This window comes from Notamacropus eugenii, chromosome 5 (genome assembly GCF_028372415.1).
Source record: "Notamacropus eugenii isolate mMacEug1 chromosome 5, mMacEug1.pri_v2, whole genome shotgun sequence".
NCBI classification, from domain to species: Eukaryota; Metazoa; Chordata; class Mammalia; order Diprotodontia; family Macropodidae; genus Notamacropus; species Notamacropus eugenii.
The window spans coordinates 54,574,376-54,598,235 of record NC_092876.1 but is presented as its reverse complement, the minus strand read 5'-3'; the positions used below and the strand labels follow the sequence as shown (position 1 = coordinate 54,598,235).

Below are 23,860 nucleotides of genomic sequence, written 5' to 3'. Positions count from 1 at the left end.
ATGACTGACAATAAATAAATAAACAGGCCATTCTTGTTCATGCCTTTAAATAAATAAATAGATTCTTTTTGTTAATGCCTTTTATGTTCCAGCTGAACTACTAGCTGTCCCTTAGAAATAGCATTTCATTTTCCATCCCCATGACTTCCCAAAGACCCAACTCCTGCATTCTCTCTGCCTCATCCCTGGAATGTACTTCATCTTTACTTCCACCTCTCATATCCTAGCCTTCCATCAAGGCTCCATTTAAGGGTAACCTCTAGGTAACTGCTGGAGTTTTGCCATCGTCTCTGTCCTGGGTTTCCAGGATTAGTTCAAATTCTATTTTTGAAATACTGCTGGTGATCCTTCTGGTAATTCTTTCCTCCTTCCCTTCCTCTCTCTCTCCCTCCCTCAGAGTCTCATGAAATCTCAGGGACTTCAAAGGAAGAGCTTTGGTCTTTTTTAGTTTTCCGGTCTAAGAGGACTGGAAACAAGTACAGCTCTTCAGCCTCCCTGCTAAGCGGTCACCCAGACTTGGCTTGAGGAAGAGAGCGATGGAAAAGCTTTGCAAACTTTAAAGGGGGATAGAAATGTCACCTGTCATTACCCCGAAGACTTCCTGTGATGAGGAACTCACTATCTCTCAAAGGTTTCCATTACACCGTTTGGTGACTTTAATTGTTAGGGATTAAAAAAAAAAATTCTTATTGAGTCTAAATCTGCCTTCTTGTAGCCTCTCAGTCCTACACCCCAGTGTTATAACTGATTCCCATCATGCTCTATTGTCAATATGAAATAAGTATTGCTGAGACTTGCTGTTGTACTTCTGTCTCTGTCTCTGTTCCTTCTTCCTGTATCCCTTTTCCTCCCTTTCTCCCTCCCTCCTTCTTTTCTTCCCTCTCTCCTTTCTTCTTCCCTCCTCTTTCTGTCTCTGTCTTTCTCTCCTCTTGCCTCCCTTTCCCTCCCTTCACCTTTTCCTTCTTGTTTTCTCTCTTCTCTCTCTCTTTCTCCTCCCTCCCTCTCTCCCTTCATCTATCTCTTATTTTCATACACACATTGTCTCTTATCTACAGCAAAAAGGGGTACAATTATGATATACCCACTAGGACAGAGGAGCCCACTTTTTATGGTGCTTCAACCAATCAGCAATTAAGCCCGTTCTACCAGGAAACCTCACCTTTTCATGGAGTGCTGTAGACTGTTGATCCAGGTTACAGAAAACCCCATCAGATGACCAGGTTGGTTCTCCAGCTCCCCAGACTGATGCACAGCAATTCATAAAGGACAAACAAAAGTATAGTGAATTTTTGCATCATGAAAGTTCACCATATCCATTCATTTGTCAATCAACATTGTGCTAGGTGTTAGAGACACAAAAACAAAGAACCTCTAGCCTCTCTTCTGGTATTGACAACCAGATCATTAACTAACTACCTGCTGGATATCTTTGCTTAGACATATGTTCCATTGGTATCTCCAACTTAACATGGAGAGACAGTGGGGTATAGAGGAAAGGGTATTGGATCCAGAGTGATCAAATCCAAAAGGAAGGATGACAAGTGGATAGGACATGTGACTTGAAGCTGGGATGTCCTGAATTCAAATCCTACCTCATACGCGAAGCTCTGGGTGCTACAGGCAAGCCACTTCATTTTTCTGTTTCTAATTTCTCATTTGTAAAACGAGAAGTTTGGACTAAGTGGTCTCTAAGGTCCCTTTTAGCTCTAAATTTATAATCCTATGGTCTTAGGTCTAAATATAGCTCATTTTCTTCCTTGAAAAATATTACCCTTTTCCTAACTTCTTACAGATTCCCAACTTCAGAATCATCCTTGAGTTTTCACTCCCTCTTACCATCTCCACGTTTAATCAGTTACCAGGTTCTACTGATTCTACGCTGCAACATCTCTTGGGCCCTTCCTCTTCTCTCCACTCCCACCATCATCCCCCATCACTCCCTAGCATGGAAGGTTACACTAGCCTCCTAACTGATTTCCCTTACTCTATTATCTCCAAGCCATTCTCTGACAGAAGTGTCAAGCTTACAGATCCTGTTGTGGAATCAGATTAAAATGTAAATGCTTAACAAAGTAAATGAAAATACAACATTTGTTGTTGTTCAGTTGTGTCAGATTCTTTGTGATCCCATTTGGGGTTTTCTTGGCAGAGATACTGGAGTGGCTGGCCATTTCCTTCTCCAGTTCATTGGATGATTGAGGAAACTGAGGCAAACAGGGTTAAGTGACTTGCCCAGGGTCACACAACTAGTGAGTGTCTGGGGCTGGAATTGAACTCAGGAAGATTGAGTCTTCTTGACTCCAGGCCTAGCACCCTCTCTACTGTGTCACCTCTTGCCCCTAAAAATACAACATAGATAATGTTAATTTGTGGTTTGCTAAGTCGTTAAGCAGCCTCTCATCTCAAAAATGAAGACTAGATAGATGGTCTTCAAGGTCCCTTCCAATTCAAACACTCTCAGTTTTAAGGTCCCTCCCAGTTCTCACATTCTGTGTTCTAAGGGACCTTCCAGTTCTGACATTCCGTGTTCTAAGGGCCCTCCCAGCTCTGAAATCCTATGATCAGAAGAAGCAGCCATATGTAGATGTGACATAGCCAGCTGGGAAGCATGTTTTCTTCCTGGAGCATGAATCCACAGCTTGCCAAACCTTCTCAAGCTCGCCCACCCCAACCCACTTCTGATGACTCACATGGGATCAAATGATACCACCAGAAAAAACCTGGAAATATCTCTAGTATCTATAAACTCCCAGGCAAGAAACTAAGGGACTTGGGAGAATAGGTGATATTTTTATTTTTCCTTTAAGTTAAAGGTTGAGACTTTGGATGGGAAGTGAGGATATAGGGAGTGAGCAGCAGGCTAATTAGATAGGGTTGAGAACAAGATTTGAGTGTATGAAGTATAGCTTAAAACACCAGAGTGATGAACTTCTAGCTAGGGATAGAGTGGATCTCCTAAGGCTTATGAAAGAGTATCTTTGCCCAACTCCAAAGAGGAGGTGGTGGTGGTAGTGTTTCCTGGACTGAATTGAATGCCATCACTGAAATGGATTTGAGGAATCTTTGAAAAGTCATGAAGAATGAGAAACTGGATACCTAGAAATGAATCAAGCCTACTACATGGATGACAGATTAGATTAATTCCATGTTTCTCCAAAGGGAAGAGAAGAGGGGTCAATGGGTAGATATATCTAGGAAGCAGATTTTGGCACAATCCAAGAAGGTAGACTCTAACAACCTGAGATGCCCAGAAATGGTGGTGAGCCTTCATTGATGGAAGTATGGAAATAGAGACTCAATGACCATCTAGTTATCCTTCATTATCTCTCATGCTAGACTGCAAACTCCATGAAGACAGGGGATGCATCTTGTCTACTCTATTTCCACCAGTACTTAGTACAGTGTTTTACATAAAGTTTATTGAATGAATGTACAACCTAAGGCTCAAGACTGTATCATTTCCATAAAATTCTCTTAATGTTTGCTGGTTCTCAAAGTCTCTCTCTCTCTCTTTCTCTCTCTCTCTCTCTCTCTCTCTCTCTCTCTCTCTCTCTCTCTCTCTCTCTCCCTTCCTCCCTCCCTCTCTCTCACTCCCACTTGCCAACCCCCTTCCCTCTTCCTCTCTTGTTGACCCAGAGCTGCTTACGTACACTATCCTAGAAGAAAAATATTTTCCCTCTACAAAGTTCTCTTGTTAATTCCACCCCCAAAATAATTATTCTTTCCACCAAATGAGGAAGTCCTTAATCAAATGCTCCATCCTTGAACCCTGTGTTACAAATGAATGAATGAATGGACATTGTGGAGGACATTTCTGAATGTACTATGGTCAGGTTTGGTTGACTTCTGAAGCTCCTTCCAACTCTATTATCATGAATGTTTTTGAATATTATTTGAATATTTGTAATACCCTCAATCTTCCCTTCATACAGGTCCCATCTCTGGTTTCCTTGAATGGTGATGCCAGAAGAAAAAGATTTGAATAGACCTAGGATACAACACAAGATCTTCTAAAGGAATTTCCATCAGTGTTATCTGTCTATATCACAAATGAATAATGCCCCATAATGCTCTTTCTCATGCTGTTTACTTCCAGATCAATCAGCATCTTCTTTTTCCAGTCTATTCCTTTCCTCAATTGTTCCTTCCATCAACTATTGTTTAGAGCAGGGGGAGGGATCTGAACTCAAGGACCATTTCCATCTTTTCTTCTTCCCTCCTCTCTCTCTCTCTCTCTCTCTCTCTCTCTCTCTCTCTCTCTCTCTCTCTCTCTCTTCTCTCTCTCTCTGCTTCTCTCTGTCTCTCTGTCCCTCTGTCTCTTTCTCTCTCTCTCTTCATCCTGATTACAGGGTACACCTGCAATATGAAGACCTCTGTGGGGCTATAAGAATTAAGAGGTGATGTTCTATCAGTGTCTTTTGCCTGGTACTCTTCAGGGCCTTTGCCTTTCTTGACCATCTCAAAATAGAGATTGCACTTATTTTCCCCCAAAAGTCAGAATCAGTGTGTAGATCAATGGAGGGGATGTCCTTTTGTTAACCAAAAACAGAGGAAATTTTGGTCCTTAGTTTATTATGAACCAAAGCAAGAGAAGAGATATCTATTTATTTCAGCATGCTTTTCCCATGAGCCAAGCCACATGATTGTGGCTCCCTCTGGTGAATAATTCAATTGAAACTCTACCTGAAAATGATGTAATTTTTCCTGGCTGCAGAAAATTTCTTTATCTTCATCTTTTGTTTCATAGTTACTATAAAATGGGAGTTGAAAATTGCTTGGCTTAGAGAGCTGTCCTTAAGGGAAAATGCTGGCTGCCTTGTCTCTCCAAACAAAATGCTTGCATACTAATAAAAATGTGTATTGGACATATTTTAATTAAAATGTAGATTGTAGGTTATTTTCTTTCCACACTATAATAACTAGGAAAAAAGTGAGAAGAAAAGGGTATTCTTGTATTTTTTGAATGTTGAATGTTGAGGTTGGAAGGGACCTTAGTGAAGACCTAAGAACCCAGAATGTCAGAGCTGGGAAGGCCCTTAGGACAGGGAATGTCAGAGTTGTGACACAGTTAAGTAGCTTATCCCAGCCAGGACAGGGACTTATCTCCAGCACTGTCAGAACTGACTCAGAACAGAGACTTTTAGAGTTTCAAGGGAATTCAGAGCTTAGAATGTCAGAACTGGGTGGCCTTAAAGAGCAAAGGTCAGGATTAGCCTCCTTTACAAGATGCCAAGTTAAAATATACATTTTGGCCCACACTTGCAGTTTCTTTAGTATAAGCAGGGAGATACCCACAAGGAAAACTCCCTTGACCAAAGCAGACCTGGCCCTGCTCTGTAATGTACACTTTTATAATACTTCCTGGAGCACTGAGAAGTTGTGTCCACATGTTCATGGTCACAGAGCCAGTGAAGATGTCAGAGGCAGGTCAGGAAACCAGGCTTCCCTGAATTTGAGGCTGGTTCCCCAATCCATCTATCATCACAATTTCTTTCCCAAATACAGTAGGTCCCAAAAGTCTTGCTTTATATACCACACAAAGAATTTGGGGTCATCCTATATAAATCAACTAATAAAAATTTATCTATTAATTTCTTCATATGAAACATTAAAAAATCCATCAGATACCTTGTTTAACAGGAGATCTGCCAATTGAATCGGAAGGAATATTCAGCATCCTTCTCCCTCCAGCACTGATTGGCCTCTTTTCCACAGGGGGACGAGGTTGTGTGCCTTCCATCAGTCCTTGGGACCAGCTTCTGTGAGCACTTATTGGCCGATTATGGAGGATAGGGAGCTGTGTAGTAAATCCGGGGCTTGGGTGTGGGTCTACCGTCTTGGGCCATGATGAGTACCGTCCCTGTGAGGAGGAAGAGAGAGGGGGATTTTACAGAACCCAGAGACATTTTCCTGTGATCCCATGGAATTTGTCATATAACAGAAATACGAGAAAGCCAGATGGCTCAGTATTTAGAGCACTGGACCTGGAGTCAGAAAGAAGTGACTTAAAATCAGGCCTTGGATACTTACTAGCTGGCCTGGGCAAGTCACAACCTCTGTCTGTCTAGGGATAATAATGGCACCCAGGGTTGTTGTGAAAATCAAATGAGATAATAACTATAAAGCACGTTTGTTTATTCCTTCATCTTCCCTGATTTCCTTTCTTCTTGTACTCGAGAAGACCTTTGTTCAGGTCCTGTTTCTGACTCAGCTGTGGGCCCATAGTCAAGTCACTTAGGCTTACTAAGACTGAGTTACAGAAGGGTTGCTCAGCTGACAGGAGGGGAATGAGGTAGGGGAGGAAAAGGAAGGAGAAAAATGGGAAAAGAGAAGGAATATGAAGAAAGAGGAGGGAGAAGGGGAAGAGAAGGGAGGTGATGAGGAGAGAGAAGAGAAGAGGGAGACAGGAGGGGAATGAGACAGGGGAGGAAAGGGAAAAGAAAGGAAAGGAATGGAAGAAGGGGGGAGAGGATACAGAAAAAGAATCAGTATTAGATGATTCAACTTGATTAGTATTCAGACCTTCTCTTTTCTCATTCCTCATTTCCTCTGCTTCCACTTAACTGAGTTTTAGCTCCTTATAGCAGAGAAGGAGCAGAGAGAGGAATGGGCACCCAAAGGGTCAATTCTGCATGCCGAGGTTCTGTGTCAACAGCTCTAGTCAAACAGCTCTGGTCAAAGCTTGGTAAAAGTTGAACATCAGAGCTGGACTAAAGGTGGCTGACCATCTATGAGCTTCCTTTCTGGGCCTTCTCTACCTCCTTTAACATATCTGGCTGAGAGGTGGTCAGAAAAGAACTGTGAACTTCTCCAATTACTAGGCAGCAAAATTGGTGCTGGTGCTGAGGCTGACCCTTCTCCTCCCCTCCCTCCCCTACAGCCATATCCATCTCTAGAAAATGCAATGGGACATGTGCTCCTTTGGAAAGGAGACAGGCCAGCAGGTCAAGAGAGTGAAGGACCTGCTCTCAGGAGATAATTGGGCCAGATCTGCAAAGCAACTTCCATCTGAGCTTTGCGTCAGAGGCTGAGTTTGCATCAGGGAGAAGAAGAAAAGGACAGGCCACTATCTGGTGAGGACAGTGCTAGCATGGATTGAGGAGCCCTGGCAGCCCCTGACTCTGCCACCAACTGGTTGGGCAACCTTAACTCTTTGGGGGGCTTTTCAGTTTTCTCTTCAATTAAAATGGAAAGATTAGACTAGACTTATCTAGGCACCTAAGGGATAGATTTTAGGGGGTCCACGAAGTTGGATGGGAAAAAAAATACTGCCCTAGTGGCCATTTGAAATGTAGCATTTTCTGCTATCTGGAGAAAGAACTAAGGAATCTGAATGCAGATTGAAGCATACTGTTTTCTCTTTTCCTTTTTCTTTCTTGTGGTTTTCCTCTTTTGTTCTGATTCTTCTTTCACAACATGACTAACGTGGAAATATGTTTAATATGATTGTACATGTATAGCCCATATCAGATTGCACACTATCTTGGGGAGGGGGAAAAATTTGGAACTCAAAATCTTATGATGGTGAATGTTAAAAACTAAAAATAAATAAATTTTAAAAATCAATGTAGCATTTTCTTCAATTATTTAAAAACAATGTTCTGAGAAAGGGTCCACAGGCTTCCCCAGATTGCCAAACGGGTCCAGGACACAAAAAACATAAAGACTCCCTGGGATAGAATATCTACCAGTTCTGATGTCCAAATAAATAGAAAAGCAAAATAGATAAAATGAAATAATATTTGTAAGGTGCTTTGAAAACCTTGAAGTACTATATAAAGATTGTTATTATTAATAATGTCCTTCCATCTCTGATAATCTGTGTTCTAAGGACTTTCACACTCTGACATTCTATGATTCTATTAACTTTACATAAAAGACCAAAGTACTTAAAAAAACATTTCTCCAGGAAGCCCTCGTTGTCTCTCAAGAACATGGGCACTTGATTTAGTCGATCGGTTGCATAATTTATGAATTGATGTGAATTAGATGGTAGTACAATTAAATTATATGAGCAGCTGGGTGGTAAAGTGCTTGGCCTAGAGTTAGTCAAGAAGACTTATCTTCCTGAGTTCAAATCTGGCTTTAGACACTTACTAGCTTGATCACTTGATCCTGCTTGCCTCAGTTTCCTCATCTGTAAAATGAGCTGGAGAAGCAAATGCCAAACCACTCCAGTGTCTCTGCCAAGAATACCCCAAATGAGGTCACAGGGAGTCAGACACAACTGAAAAATGACTGAACAGAACAGCAAATGAGATGGCAAATGGTGCAAACCAAGGACAACTGAGTCAAGATTCCAGAAAGACCTCAATAGCCTGGATCTCCTAAGATGAAATTTAACTGGAAAAAATGTGGCCTTACACCTGGATTCCAAATTTTACAAGTACAAGATGGGGGTCAAAGAGATAAGGATGGACAGCAGCCAGTCTGAGCAAGATCTGGAGGTTTTAACGGACTCCAAGATTAAAATGAACCAACTGTGTGATATGGCTGCCCACAGAGCTAATATGTTCTCAGGTTGCATTAAGAGAGTCTCAGCTTTCAGGAAGTGGGAAGTGAGAGTCCCTCTGTCCTCTGCTCTTCTCAGACCTCATCTAGAGCTCTGTCTTTAGTTAATTCTTGGCATCACAGCTGAGAAAGGCCACTGATGAGATACACCATATCCAAAGGAGGGCAACAGAATGGTGAAAGATCTGTGTCATATATGGGTCTTCTGATTATTACTACTACTAAGAGTAAGTCATATAAGGGTCTTCTATTATTACTACCACCACCATCACCACCACTACTACTACTACTACTATACTACTACTACTGCTACTACTACTACTATTACTAACACTACTACCGATAATAAAGATAATAAAAATAGCCAGCAGTTATATAGGTAGAAGAGAGGTTTGTTTTGTATTAGGTCCCAACAGGCAGAAATAGGAGAGAAGGGTGAAGTCACAAAGAGAGAATGTTAGACTTTTTCTTGGGAAAAAAGTTACTAAAAATTAAAGCTGGCCAAACAAAGTATGCTCCACCTTGAGATGTGATGAGTTCCCCTTTGTTGAAGACCTCTAAACAAAGGCTAGATGCTCCTCAATCAGTATATTCTGACGGGGATTCCTTTTCTGTCCAGGTTGGATTGCACAGCTGCTGAAGCCCTTCTAATTCTGAAATTCTGTGCCCGGGATTCAACCTCTCATCTCCAGTCTAGCTCATCATCCCTGGTTTTTGTCATGGCCAACGGCACCATGTGGGGTTGAGAGCCATCTTTGTTTTCTCTCTCAGCCCTGCTTCTTGGCTCCCTGGACTTTAACACTCTGCACCATCCCCAACAGCTCTTCTCACCCTGCTTTTCAGCTCCCTGATTTTGTTTTGTCTTGCCCCAACAGATGACGTTTGTAAGGTGCTTAGCATAGTGCCTTGTCCATAGTAGGTACGTTCCCTTCCTACTAGAATGTAAGGCCCTGGAGGGCAAGGACTTTCTTACTGCTTGTATTTGTATCTCCAGTTCTTGGCACAGTGTTTGGGCACTTAAGTAACGCTTGTTTCTTCTTCATTGGAAGATAAGCTCCCTGAGGACAGGGACTGTCTCTTTTTGCTTATGTGGCACATAGTAGGCACTTAATAAATGCCTCTTAACTTACTGACTGAATTGATTGTCATGGACTTCTGATCTCATTCACATAACAGCTCCTTTGTTTCGTTGTTCTTCCATTTATGTTTACCTTTTATTTTTTAAAAAGAAGAATGGGACATATGTTGGTGTAATCATTATGTTTACACACAGAACCTCATAAAGGGAGGTCAGCAGCTCCTCATAAAGTCTGCTCTTCTGCAGCTTCCTTCTCAGAAAGTTCACAAAGCGTTTAAAACAACAATTATAATTTTACCACCTGCCTGGGGTGCCAAGCATCATTTCTTACATATCCCAGGTCTGAGAGGGAGAAAGAATGTTTTAGCCTTGTGTAGTGACTGCTTCAAGGCTGGCAAAGCTGGAGTCATAGAGAAGAGACTCCATGTCCCCATGGGTTCTCCCCCCTGCCATCTTGACTATCAGAAGAGGTTGGATTTTTTGCCAAACAAATACTTTTGGGAGGAAAAAAAAATGTGTGTCTACTTTTCCATGCAAATCTGTTTGCAAAGGCTCCCTTCCTACTAGGCAGGTGGAGATGGCTTGGGAGAGTTTTTGCCCAAAGGAAGACCCAACGCCAGTGGATCAGTTGTAGGAACCCATATGTTAGGAAGGATATTGACAACCTGGAGCCTATCCAAGGAGGGTGACCAAGTGGAGAAGGGACTGGAAATCACATTATGAGAGTCCTGAAAAGGACTGTGGGATAGCCAACAAGATAATAAGGTTTAACATTTTTATCAATGATTTAATGAAGATGAGATGGCATGATCATCAAGGTTGTGGATGACACAAAACTAGGATGGGTGTCTAACACATTGGATGGTATTGAATGGGGGCGGGTGGCAGAGGGACATATAATGGCTTATGTCAAACATTTGAAGGGCTGTCATAGGCATTTGATTTGCACTGCTTGGTTCCTGAGGGCAGATCCAGAAGCAGGTCTGGGGGTGGGAGGGAGAAGGTGCACAGTCATATTTCAGATTGTTCCAAAGTAGAATTGGTTGTTTGAGGAGAGCTTCACTGGAAGTCTTTAGGAAACTGATAAATGCCACACCAACTTGGGGATGTCAAACAGGAAATTCCTCCTTAGGGAAAAGTTCCTGCCACCTTTGAAATTCTGGAATTCTCAGGGCAGGTAAGTGGTGCAGTGAGTACAGCACCAGGCCTGGAGTCAACAGGACCTGAGTTCAAATCCAATCTATGCATTTTATAGAGGAGGAACCTGAGGCCCTGAGAGGTTAAATCTTAAAGAAGGCCTCCGAGTTCTGGCTCAAGCCTAGGTCAACAGGTCAATGGAAGCTAGATATTTCAAGGCCTCACTCATAAACTCATAAACACCAGGTCAGGAAGCTCAAGTCCAAAGATGCCCTTTGAGTCAGTTTCCTCCCAAAGTCATAGCTTGGCACCCTCTAGCCCTTCGTTCAGTAAACGGAAAAATATGATGAACAGCTCTGATGGTAGGGGAGCAAGATTTAGATAGTATTCATTCAGATTAGATAAATGATGGGAACTTGCGGGAAGCAGGCAGATGGTCCTGGAGGTCTTGGCTCTAGCTCATGAACACTAATCAACTCAGATACTTCTAGAAAGCAAGTATTAAAAAAACAACAAAATCTCAAGAATATTTTGGAAGAGATTGATTTACTCTGGGACACCTTGTGGAAGGAACAATACAGCTAACACTGAGATTTTTCTAGTTCTTGGAGGAAATTTTAAAAATAGGTGGATTGTGTAGAATGAGCCAACATAAGGACTCCATCCTTAAGAGCAAAGGGGCAGAAGGGAAGAGTGAGGAATGAATGTGACGGACCTCATTCAAGGCGTCATTTTGCACATCTGCTCTGATGGTTATCACCTTTGGGTAAGCCACTTCACTCTATCCAAGCCTCAGTTTCCCCATCTGCAAAACTAAAACGCAACAAAAAAAATGGAGAGGGTGCGATGGGGCTAAAGCAATGTGTCTTAAAATGTGCTGAGGGAAACCCTTAGGAGTTCCCCCAGACCCTTTCAGGAGGTCTATGAGGTCAAAACTATTTTCATAAAAATACTAAGATATTATTCGCCTATTAAAATGTTCCTTTTTCCAACTACTTGTGTGTGGCCTGATTTCTTCACATACTTCAACCAAAACAACATATTGCAACAGATTGAATGCAGATGTAGTTATAAGCATACAGCTGCCTTCTCTTATGGCACACATTAAGGAAACTTGCAAAAATATGTAAAACAGTGCCACTCCTCTCACTCAATTTTTTGTGTTTGGAAAATAGTTGTTTTTCGTTAAAGCTTGTCATTTATATTAACATCTAATGGGAGTGTTATTGCTGCTTAGAATGAAGTAATAAATACTTTAAAATGTGTCAGTTTTAATTTCTAATATGATAAATATTGGTGGATATAATCCACATAAACAAAAACTCATTAGAGGAAGGGGTCCTCGGGCAGCTAGGTGGCTCCCCAGGGGATAGAATACTAGTCTTGAAGTCAAGAAAATTCATCTTCCTGAGCTCAAATCTGGCCTCACACATTTACTGGATAGGAGACCCTGGGCAGGTCACTTCACCCTGTTTGCCTCAGTTTCCTTATCTGTAAAAGGAGCTGGAGAAAAAAATGACAAATCACTTCAATATCTTTGCCCAGAAAACCCCAAATGGAGTCACGAAGAGTCAGATATGATTGAATGACAACAATACTAGGGAAGGGAGTGAAATGCTAACTGGAAAGGGAGCCCTTGAACTGAGCTTTGAAGGGAGGGAGAGATGCCAAGAAGTGCAGGTGAGAAGGGAGAGAAATCCAGGTAAGGGAGACGGCCTGGGCCTGCAGAGGTTTCACTCCAAGCTGGGGGTCTTGGTTAAAATTCAAGACAAAATTATATTTGTGAGCTCTCTCTCTCTCTCTCTCTCTCTCTCTCTCTCTCTCTCTCTCTCTCTCTCTCTCTCTCTCTCTCTCTCCCCCTCTCTATTTCCCTCTCTCTCGTCTGCTCCTCTCCTCTCCTCTTCTCTCTCTCTTTCTCTCTCTCCTTCCCCCTCTCCCTCTCCTTCCCCTCCTCCCCATCATATCCTTTTTTCTCTAGCTCTAGTCAGGGCATCTAAATCAGGACCTGTGCTTAAGGAATCTTTGGCATTTTAGATTTTTCAGTTGTGGTTCTAATTTCTTGGACTCTTTACAATTCCTAAAATACTACAAAATGCCCTCAACTCAGGTCCATTTTTATTTACCTACATGTGCAAAGTGATGACTAATTTTAAGATGTGTAGCCTTTGTCAAGTCATACCTCTTGTCTGGGCCTCAGAGACCACATCTGTACAATGAGGATTAGGTGATCTCTCTCCCAGCTGTGACATCCTATATTATAAAGTCCCTCCCATTTCTGACTATGTTCTAAGGTCCTTTGCTTCCAGTTCTGATAGTCTAAGTTCTAAGGCCCCTCATACATAGCTCTGACATTCTATGTTCCAAGTTCTCTCCTAGCTCCAATATTCTATGTTCTAACATCCTTCCTCAGTCTGATATATTATTTCCCAAGATTACTTTTCCAGTTCTTGTATTAGTTGCTCTGAAGTCCTACATCCATAGTCAGAGCCACATCTCAAATCTCTGGCCTTCGGGGTGATTTCCTTTCAGCTGGTTTTGGGGGAAGGTTGTGTCAGATAGATCTGCTTCTGTGTATGGTTGAGGCAAAGTGTAGACAGAAGTCAAGGTTGCTGAAACTGAGCAATTGTTTTTTTCCAAAGCTCCCCACCAGAAGAAGGTTTTGAAAGGGACCAGCAGAACAGAAGAAGGTTTTCAGAGGGGCCACTAGAACAGGGTGAAGAGCATGGCAGTGAGTGGGGTCTGGGGAATATTAGCAGAAGCGTCAGAGCAGACAGTGGCAAGTCATCTTCATGGCTGCTCTCGCCAGCTGACCCCAGGTGTCCCCGTTGGCAGAGGGTCCCAGACAAGGCAACATATTCTGAGCAGGGAGCGAAGTCCACCTAGCCCATTCCACCCCAGCTCCAAACAAGGAAGCCCTGGGGAAGGTCGGCTGCAGGACTCAGGAGGGGTAATAGCCCAGACTGGGAGAGAGCGCAGGGCATGTGGAGACTGACTCTTGGGAGGCTGAGAGAGGAATTATTCCTTTCCCCCAGCCATGGGAGCTAGGGGCTCAGCCCCAGTTACTCACACTATTTTCTACTCTCTCTTAGGTTCTCTGAAGGTAAATTATGTAACTTCACTAGCCTAATGATAATTAGAAATATACCAAAGCTATGAAAGAAACCAAGAAACTTATACATTTCAAAGTCAAACAAAGGATTCTGGGGTCATAGATGATGGAGCTTAAAGGAAGCCCTAAGGCCATTTACTTCAACCTGCTCTTTATACAGATAGTAAACTGAGGGGCTAAGTGACTTTCCCCAAGGTCACTCAGAGGAAAGTAGATATGTAGGATTTGAATCCAGAGCCCCTGGTTTTGAATCCAGTGTTCTTTCCATTGAGTCCTCTATGTTTGGATAACGAACAGCAGGGCTCTGTCCATATGTAGGGAAATGAAAGCTGTAATCTAAAAAACTGTTGAATGTGCTAAGATTGTCTTGTGTGTGTTTCCTTGTCATGTGTTGAGTGGGCTGAACTCTACTGCTTTCTTTAGCGAGTCTGTAATCCAATTATTTACTCTCCAAAATTCTGTGTTGATGCACAAGGTTCATTTAAATGGGTGACCTTACTGAGTTGAAAACTCCAGAACCAGTAGTGCCATCTGGGCTAAGTGATGGAGAGAATCCTGGAATCCCATTCACTTGTCTGTTCATTCATCTGTTTGTTCAACTAGCCACTGGTGAGCGATAAAAAGCGCCTGTCCTCGAGGAGCTTACATTCTGTTACATTCTCAGAGTGGGAAGGCACCTCAAAGGACATATTTGAACAAGAATATCCTGTACAGAAAACTCCAATAGTTTCCAAAGTGACAGTTAAGGCAAGAACCCAAGGGATGGGTGAGCAATCAAATGAAGGTTGGGAAGACATCCAGGAGTGGGCAGGAGCCAGCTCCTACCCAACTTATTATTAAACTTTCAGTGTGAACATTTCCACCTCTAAAACAGGCACATGTACAATGTCAGGGCTTGATGGATTGCTTTGCTGTTTGTCTAGACTTAAGACTGTCTTTTGTCTCTTTTTGTATCCCCAAGGCTTAGCTCAGTATCTAGCACATAGTAGGTGCTTAATAAATGTTTATTGATTGACTAAGAAATTAATGGAGAAATGTTAATGTTGCAGATTAGATTTAAAAGTATGTCATATGTACATTGCGGGGACAGGGGTAAAGTTAGTTGTTAAACATTTACCTAAATCCATCCAACTATTCTGCACAATAGCCAATAGTGGGGCGGGATGGCTTCCCTTTCAGCTCCAGAGCTACGATTCTACGAAGTGACAAATAATCTGGATATGGGTCCCTGTGCAGCTAGCTACCTGTGACTTCGGACATGGCTCTCCCCGTCTCTGGTCCTCAGTTTCCTTTTCAAACTGAGTGATCTCTAAAGTTCTTTCCATCTCTGGGGTACTATGATGAGAGTGTATGTTCCTGGGAAAACTACAAAGGGATTTTGTTAATTGAGTGAAGCACTAGGAAATGATCAGAAGAGGGAGCTAAAGCATTCTGATTCTGATGCCTTCGGCTCTTTAGGTGGTGTGCAGAGGTTCAGATTTGTGACTGGACTTGAGAAGAAGCAAGTTCAGTTTATACGGTAAACCAATGTGAGTCAACTACCCTTTGAGATGACCATCAAATACAATTGATTTTTTTTTAATGCAGTCTGAAAGAAAAGGAGAAACAACTGGCTTTGGAGTAAGAAATTTTGGCAACCAATTGTACATAGTGGGTGAGAGAAAGGAGACATCTAGGTTATGAGCCTGAATGAGAGTAGGATGGTACCTTTGACAGTAATAAGAAAGTTAGGAGGAAAGGAGGATTTGCTGGGGGTGGAGCGGGGGTTATGGTGGTGAAGATGACAAGTTCACTTTTGGATAGGTTAAGATCTAGTCTAAAATGTTCAATGGGCAGTTGGAGATGAGAGACTGGAGGCTGACCTCTTGAGAGAGAGGTCAGCACTGGACAAATAAATCCAGAAATCATCTGCATAGTTGTTTACTCATTTTCAGTTATGTCCCACTCTTAGTGACCCCATTTGGAATTTTTTTGGCCAAGATACTGGAGTGGTTTGCCATTTCCTTTTCTAGTTCATTTTAAAGATGAGAAAACAGGCAGTTAAGTGGTTTGCTCAGAGTCACACAGCTAGTAAGTATCTGAGGCTGGATTTGAATTCAGGTCTTCCTGATTTAGTGCTCTATCTACTGCACCACCTAGCTTCCCCTTCTGCATAGAGATGAGAGCTAAAACCATAGTTGATGAGATCATCGAGGGAAATAGTAAAGAGAGAAGAGGGACAGGCCCATCACAGGGGTTTTGGGGGATACAGTCAGTTAACAAGGATGACCGGGATGAAGCTCCAACTCAGGAGATTTAGAAGGAATAATCCAACAGGTAAGAGAACCAAAGGAGAGCAGTGTCTCAAAAACCTAGAGAGAGGAAAGTATCAAGTATCAAGAAGAGATTGATGATGTCAATCTACAGAGAGGTCAAGAAAGATGCAGACTAAGAAAAGCCATTGGATTTGGTGATGCTAACTGAGTCCACAACGAAGTACGTTCTCTAATCTTAACAGGGCCCTCAATGCAGCAGGAGCAGCTAGGTGGTGCCACAAGAGCACAGAGCTCTGCCTTTTGAATCAAGGAGACATGATCATGAGTTCAAATCCAGCTTCAGACACTTACTAGCTGTATGACCCTAGGCAAGTCACTTAATCCTATTTGCCTCAGGTTCCTCATGAGCTGGAGAAGGAATTGGCAAACCACTCCAGTATCTCCAATATCTCTGCCAAGAAAACGTCAAATGGGGTCATGAAGTCAGACACAACTGAAATGACTCAACAACAGTTAATTTTATATCCTACTCCCCTCGTCTTTCCTCAAGAATCCCAGTGCACCCCCCCATCAATCATTACAACTAAGATCCTCACCTTTTACTTTATTGAGAAAACAAAGGCCATTTGCTCCATGAGCTCCCTCATGAAGGTCTCCCTTTCTACATCTCATAACCCCTTGGCATCATCCCTCATTCCTTCCTCTTATATTCCAGTCTCTGATGATGAAATAGTCTTTCTCCTTGCTCAACAAGCCCTCTTTGCAAACACCCTTGATTACATGTCCTCCTCTCTCCTCCAGCAGATTCCTCCCACACCACCCCTATTCTCTCCCTTATTTTCAATATCTCCCTTTCCTTGCTATTTATAACCACGTCCAAGTCTCCTCCATCCTTAAAATAATACCTCTACATCTATTCCCTTCAAGTTAGAGTTCAAAGAATCTCCCCCTTATCTTAGTCAAACTCCCTGAAAACTCATCCACAGTAGCTGCCTCTTCTCCATCTTCTCTGATTCAGTCCTCATCCCTCTGCAATCTGTCTTCCATCCTCATGATTCAAATAAAACTGCTCTCTCCAAAGCCACTGGCAACCCCTTAATTGCCAACTCCAATGGCCTGTTCTCAATCCTCGTCTTTCTTGATCTCTCCAAGCCACTGACATTGTTGACCTCTGTTTCCTCTCTAGGTTTTGTCACTACTCTCTCTTGGTTCTCCTTCTATCTGTCTGATTATTCCTTTATTGGGAGAATTACCTATTTCTAACTTAGGTCTATCTTCTTGTTCCTTGATTGATTGATTGCTGTATGTGTAAAATGGTAGGGTTGGGCTAGAAGGCCTCGAAGTTCCTTTCCATCTCAGAAACTGGGATATTTGACCATCAGAGTCTTGAGAAATATAATGCTGCTCAAGAAAACCTTATCAGGTTTTGAATATCAGTGGAAGCTAATACAAAGCTTTGGGGTCAAACTATCTGTATCAGTGAGAAAGTGGGACTTGTCAACAAGACCCCTTATCACCTACCTACCAACCAGCTGTCTATCCAGCCAACAAAGCTATCTAGTCTGTTGCTGTGTGTATCCACCACCCTTCTTCCCTTCTCCTGCCCCAGTACACACCTTTTCTACTTCTTTCCCTGGGCTCAATGATCAAGCCCATAGTACCATATTCTCATTGTTCCTAGAAAGGGTGTGTCAAGTGACTATCCAACAGATCAACTCATCATCCCATGACTTGGTGACTCCTCAGACGCTCTCTTTCTTTGATACTTCTACCATTTAAGTGTGGCCTCCATTTTGATTGGTGGCTAAGTGGGCACCATAGTAGATAGAATGCCTGGTTCAGAGTGAGGAACACACATATTCCTGAGTTCAAATCTAGCCTCAGACTGTGTGACCATGGACAAGTCACTTAACCATGTTTGCCTTGGTTTCCTCATCTGTAAAATGATCTGGAGGAAGTAATGGCAAACCACTCTAGTATCTTTGCCAAGAAACCTCCAGATGGGGTCAAGAAGAGTCAGCTCAGTCATGGCTCAGTTAAGCCACTGAATCGAAGTCCCAGCCTCTGTTAAGCTTCATTTCACTCCATGGAGTTCTCACCAGCTGAAATGCCTCCAGGTCCAGAAACCAAACCCTGGAGGACTTATATCTTCTATACACATACTCAACCTTGAATCTCCTCTCTGCCCCACTCCACCCCTTTTCCAATCTTAGAGCCATCATCAAATCTACTCTATTATTGCTCCTGGAAGGGATGTGTAATCTACTCCTCTATGGCCCAACTCATCACCCCTGTAACTTTTCCAACTAAAATAAACCTCTCTGGCCCTCACTTCCCTATATGTGCTGCTTTTCTCTGCTCCCTATTTTAGGAATGCAAGCTCATTGAGAGCAGAATTAGTGTTTATTTTTGGGTTTATACTCTCTCATGCTTAGTAAAGTGCTTGGCACATAGTAAGGGATGAACACATATTTTCATTCATTCATTTATTCATCCATCCATCCATCCATCCATCCATCCATCCATCCATCCATCCATCCATCCATCCATCCCATGCCAGGGAAGGAAGGACTGAGACAAGGCTTACGGAGGTTAGGAATTCCACCACCAGCTCATAAGTGAGCCCCCCGGATCCAAACCGCAGGACGTCTCCTGGTTTCAGTTTCACCGCTGCGTTCTGAATGTGGCAGTTGTTGACAAAGGTCCCACTGAGGGAGTTGAAATCCTGGAGAATGAAGGTGCCTTCCTCTTCGTTGACCTCAATGAGGGCATGGTGGTTGTCGATATCTGGGCACTGAAAGGCAAAGACCGGGTTCAGAAAATAAATAAGCCAAAGAACAGCCATGCTGAGGGAATGTGAGGGGGTAGGGGTGGGGTGGGCTGGTAACACAGGAAGCACAAAATCTGGGTTCTCATAAGAGCAATGGGTCCAGAACTGGCCATGTTCTATTTCTGTGGCACCATGGTCTCCATCTGTGAAATGGGGATATTATTGGCATGGACTTCACAGGGTGGTTGTAGGATACCCATGGGATCCTTGTAGGCAAATATTGCAAACCCTAAAACTGATATGTAAATGTGGTCTGGAATTATTAATAAATTATAAATTGAGGCAGCCAGATGGCACAGTAGGGTTCAAATCTAGTCTCAGGCACATACTAGCAAGTCACTTGAACGTGCATCTGCCTCAATTTCCTTAATTGCTAAGGGCGAGGATAATAACAACACTTGCTTCCTTGGGTTGTTGTGAGAATCAAATGAGAAAATAATTGTAACATGTTTAGCACAAAGTAGATGTCATATAAATGTTGGCCATTATTTATTTACTCATTCATTCATTCATTCATTCATTTGTTTATTTGTTTATTCATATGTTTTTGTAAACTTAAATGTTCTTCCACTTGTCTGAATGGCAGAAGCTTTATACAGTTGAATGGCCTCATCATTTAGGGTGAGCTTATTTTTCCAGGGCATCTGTTTCTGTAAGTCTTTGCAGCCTTTCCTGATTGTCCCCCATGCTACGTCTCCTCTCCTCCAAGTTACTTGCTGATCACTTTGTATTTTGTTGTTGTTCAGTCGTTTTTCAGTCATGCCTGACTCTTCATGACCCTACTTGGGGTTTCTTGGCAAAGATACTGTAGTGATAGTGGAGTATCTCCAGATCATTTTACAGATGAGGAAACCAAGGCAAACAAGGTTAAGTGACTTGTGCAGGGTCACACAACTAGGAAGTATCTGAGGGTAGATTTCAACTCAGGTCTTCCTGACTCCAGCCTTGCCCTCTGTGCAGTATGGTGCCACGTAGCCGCCCCACTTTGTATATGCTTGGTACTTATATATACAGGGTATCCCCAAAGACTTAGTTTGAACAGCTATAAAAACTTAAAACAATATTCAGACCTTTGGGGCACCTTGTATAGCGAGGAAGCCTGACTGTAGTGTAGATGGAGCCCTGTCCTTCAAATCAGGAAGAGCTGGGTTCAAGTCCTGCCTCCGATCCTTACTGGCAGAGTGACCCTGGGAAAGTCATATAACTTCTCAGTAACTCCCTAAGACTCTAGATGGAGGATCAGTTTGAGTACAGCGCTTTTTCTCATCCAGGAGTTTCCTATATTAAGGAAATCACAAGTTCAATCCTGGCTCCTATCCTTGCCAGCATGCATATATATATGTGTGTATGTGTGTGTGTGTGTGTGTGTGTGTGTGTGCGTGCGTGTGTGTGTGTGTGCGTGTGTGTGTGTGTGTGTGTGTGTGTGTATATATTTTGTTTTCCCCAAAAGAGTGTAAGTTCCTTGAAGACAGAGATCTTTGTACTTCTAGATCCTGAGCAGCTAGGGGGGCCCATAGTGCATAAAGCATAGAGACTCATCTTCCTGAGTTCTAATGTGGCCTCAGACACTTACTAACTGAGTGACCCTGGGCAAGTCACTTTACCCTGTTTGCCTCAGTTTCCTCATCTGTAAAATGATCTGAAAAAGGAAATGGCAAACCATCCCAGGGTCTCTGACAAGGAAACCTCAAATGGGGTCACAAAGAGCCAAACAGGAATGAAAAACAACAACCTGGCACAGTTCCAGGCACACATCAAGTGTTAAATAAATGTTGATCAGTTGATTGAATAGTTCCTGGCATTGGTCACAGACTTAAAGCTGGGTGAGACCATCTCATATAATCCCTCAGGAAAATGAGGTCCAGGGAGGTTAAATGCCTTGGTCAAAGTCATTCTGTCGCTGTGGCAGAGCCAGGATTTGAGCCCTGGTTCTCTGGAGCAAGGTTATAGCACATTTTCCCATGTAACACACAATTTCCAACTATCTATAAATAAGCACACAGCAGGTGTTTAATAAGTGCTTGATGATTGATCATCATAAGAAACACTCTGTGGTATAATAGAAAGGAGAACAGGGGGCAGGAGGCCTGCGTTCTGGTCCTGGCTCTGATACCAACACATTAGGTGAGCTTGGACAAGTTACTCCCCCTCTCCTCATTTGGTAGAGGACAGGGTTGGCTAATGCATTTCTAAGATTCTTTTCCAGTTTTAAACTACGTGCCCCAGGGTTTCCTTCTTTCCTTCTAGGCTCCAGGGCCTTTCCCATGTCTAACATTTTCTGTCCAAAAATCCCTTTCATGTCTGATATTCTGTGTTCTAGTAGCCTCTCCAGTTCTGCTGATGTTCTGTGTTCTAGGGGCCTCTGTAGTTCTGCTGATATGTATTCTAGGTTCCTCTCCATCTCTGCTGACATTCTGTGTTCTAGGTTCCTCTCCATCTCTGCTGACATTCCGTGTTCTAGGTTCCATCTGTGTTCTAAAGCATTTCCACATTCAGATGACAGGCAGAGTTGTAGCAGAATGAATGCTGCCCTGGAGGTCAAGAAGACCCCAATTCCTACCTAGGCACAGATATTTCTGAGCTCTGTGATCATATTTATACAAGTCTCCTAACCATTTAAAGCTTTGGTCTCCTCATCTCTGAAATGGGGATAATCCTAAGGGCCATAGAGTCCATCTCATGGGGTTGCCTCTGGGCTCAGATGAGATCATGTCTGTACAATGTACTTTGCAAAGCTTCAAGGGCTATAAAAATGCCAGTGCTTGTGATCATTAAGGCCCCTTCCCCCCTGGACATTTTGTATTCCAGGCTCCCTTTCCAGTTCTGACATTCGACGCCCCAAGGGCCTCTCCAAATCTAATGTTCTTTGATTCCAAATGAACATTTTGAGCAGGCGCCAGCGAGAGAGAGAACAAAGCAAGACTATTAGCGGGCAAACCAGGAATCGCTTTATGAGAAGAAGGGAAAGTCAGGTTCAATTTGAGCCAGCTTGGGAGAGGGAAGGGTATCTAGGTGGCATGGTGGATAGAGAGCTGGACTGGAGACAGGAGGACCTGAGTTCAAATCTGGCCTCTGACAGTTACTAGCTGCATGACCCTGGGCAAATTACTTCACCCTATTTGCCTCAGTTTCCTCATCTGTAAAATGAACTGGAGAAGGAAATGGCAAACCTTTTCACTATCTCTGCCAAGAAAACCCCAAATGGGGTCAGGAAGAGTTAGACACAAGTGAAATGATTAAACAACAGCAACAACTGAACTGGAGAAAGAAAGAAACTGATTTGGATGTCAAAGGCCACGGGTTCAAATCTTGCCTCTGGATGCTTACCTACCTAGGGGATCCTTAGTCAGGTCCCTTACTCTCCCCAGTCCTCAGTTCCCTCACTGTATAAAACTAGGGCCTTGTATTGGATGCCTCATGAAGCCCTTTCCAGCCGTGGATCTTGTAATCGAAACTTGGAGAGAGCACACTGAGTGATCTGTTCTTAAATATCAGTTTTTCTACTATGGCAACTTACACATGGAGCCAATACCCCTAGCTGGCTGTGCCTGCATCTTGGCACTTGAGGCATTTTCATTTGGAGGGAAATGTTTAATGTGTATCCCCTCTAATAAAGAAGGCATCTCCTTTCTTTGGGAGAACGGATGCTCAGTGTTTCCTGTCCCTTTGTCCTAGGATGAATGAAAGGAAGAGTCATATCTTGACTTCCCTGCACAATCTCATTATGTTAGGGGTTCTCAACCTGGGGTCCATGGAACCCAGGGTCAAAAAGCAAATTTTAGTGGGTTCATGAATTTCTAAAAAATATTTTGATAGCTCTATTTCAATATAATTGGTTTCCTTTATAATCCTATACCTTTGATTTTATGCTTTTAAAAACATTCTTCTGAGAAGGGATCCATAGGCTTTTGTAGACATGGCCAAAGGATGGGTCCATGACACAAAAAAGGTCAAGGTCTCCATTGCTAGAAGGAAGTAATCATTTTTTGGAACGAAGATGCCTGTTTAGAAACTCCAAATCCAAGTCTTCCCTTCTTGTTTTTCAGGATTGTTTTTGGAGGGGTGACAGAGTGGGGGATTGGGAGCCTGGTGTCAAAACTCCCTCCACAAAAAAGCTAAAACTTCTCTGCCACTGAGTGTCACCATCCTCACATCTAGCCTTTCCAGAGCACTTTTAATTTTGCAGAATGATTTACACATGTTATCTCACCTGATCTCATTAGAATTTTACATAATTGCCTGGAAAATTCTGCCTATGTAAGAGTTTATCTGAAAATTGGAAATACTCTTTCCTTAGGGTACCTTTCTATTCACCACTCATGTTTGCTCATTCTTTGCCAAAAACTCACAGTGAGCACCAGTTTGAAAAAGAACAACTAGTTTTGGCTTTGCCTAGTCTTGGAGGTATTGGTGACTGCCCAAGGTTGGGGGCTGGTGATTGCCCCAGTTGGCCCAAATAGTAACTACTTTAGTAAAGGAGATGGGACCCAAGCTTTCCTCCCAGTAAGGAGTATCTGGAGAACTACAGCTAGGAATATGTGGATCAAGGTCAACCCCCTTCCTATTCCTTCGGCCCTGGCACCAAGACATCAGCAATTATTCTGACTGTGTTTTCTTATTTCCCATCTTTTCTCCTGTGTTCCCACCTCAGACCCTCCCCTTAAGCCTCTAACCTTCCCTTGGAGATAAAACACATCTATAATAAAGGCTCTTCCTGTGAACCTCCAAACCCAATGGAATAAGCCATAAAACCAAATTATCAGCATTAAACAGTTTCCTACCAAGACAACTAGCTCTGATTAAACAGTTCTCTGGAGGGCATCATAAATTTCATTTTAACATTTAAGTCCTGCAAGTTATGGTTGCATATTCCCTGGAGCTATCAGATTTTAGCAAAAATAGATGTTCCACACATCACTGCTCCAAAAGGTTCTGTTTGG

At 42.7% G+C, this 23,860-nt stretch overlaps 1 protein-coding gene across 7 annotated transcripts in view; it reads right to left on the bottom strand.

Annotated features, from left to right (window-relative positions):
* FHAD1 (forkhead associated phosphopeptide binding domain 1) overlaps positions 1-23,860 on the bottom strand; it is a 178,866-nt gene that overhangs the window by 139,682 nt on the left and 15,324 nt on the right. For 6 of the 7 annotated variants that reach the window (XM_072608946.1, XM_072608943.1, XM_072608945.1 and 3 more), the window contains exons 3-5: positions 18,678-18,884; positions 5,629-5,860; positions 1,160-1,242 (exon numbers count right to left, since the gene is read on the bottom strand). In XM_072608946.1, the coding sequence (XP_072465047.1) occupies positions 1,160-1,242; positions 5,629-5,860; positions 18,678-18,884 (522 nt within the window). Of the gene's footprint in view, positions 1-1,159; positions 1,243-5,628; positions 5,861-12,905; positions 13,761-18,677; positions 18,885-23,860 lie in introns of those variants that run through there. The other variant, XM_072608950.1, reaches the window with a different exon arrangement.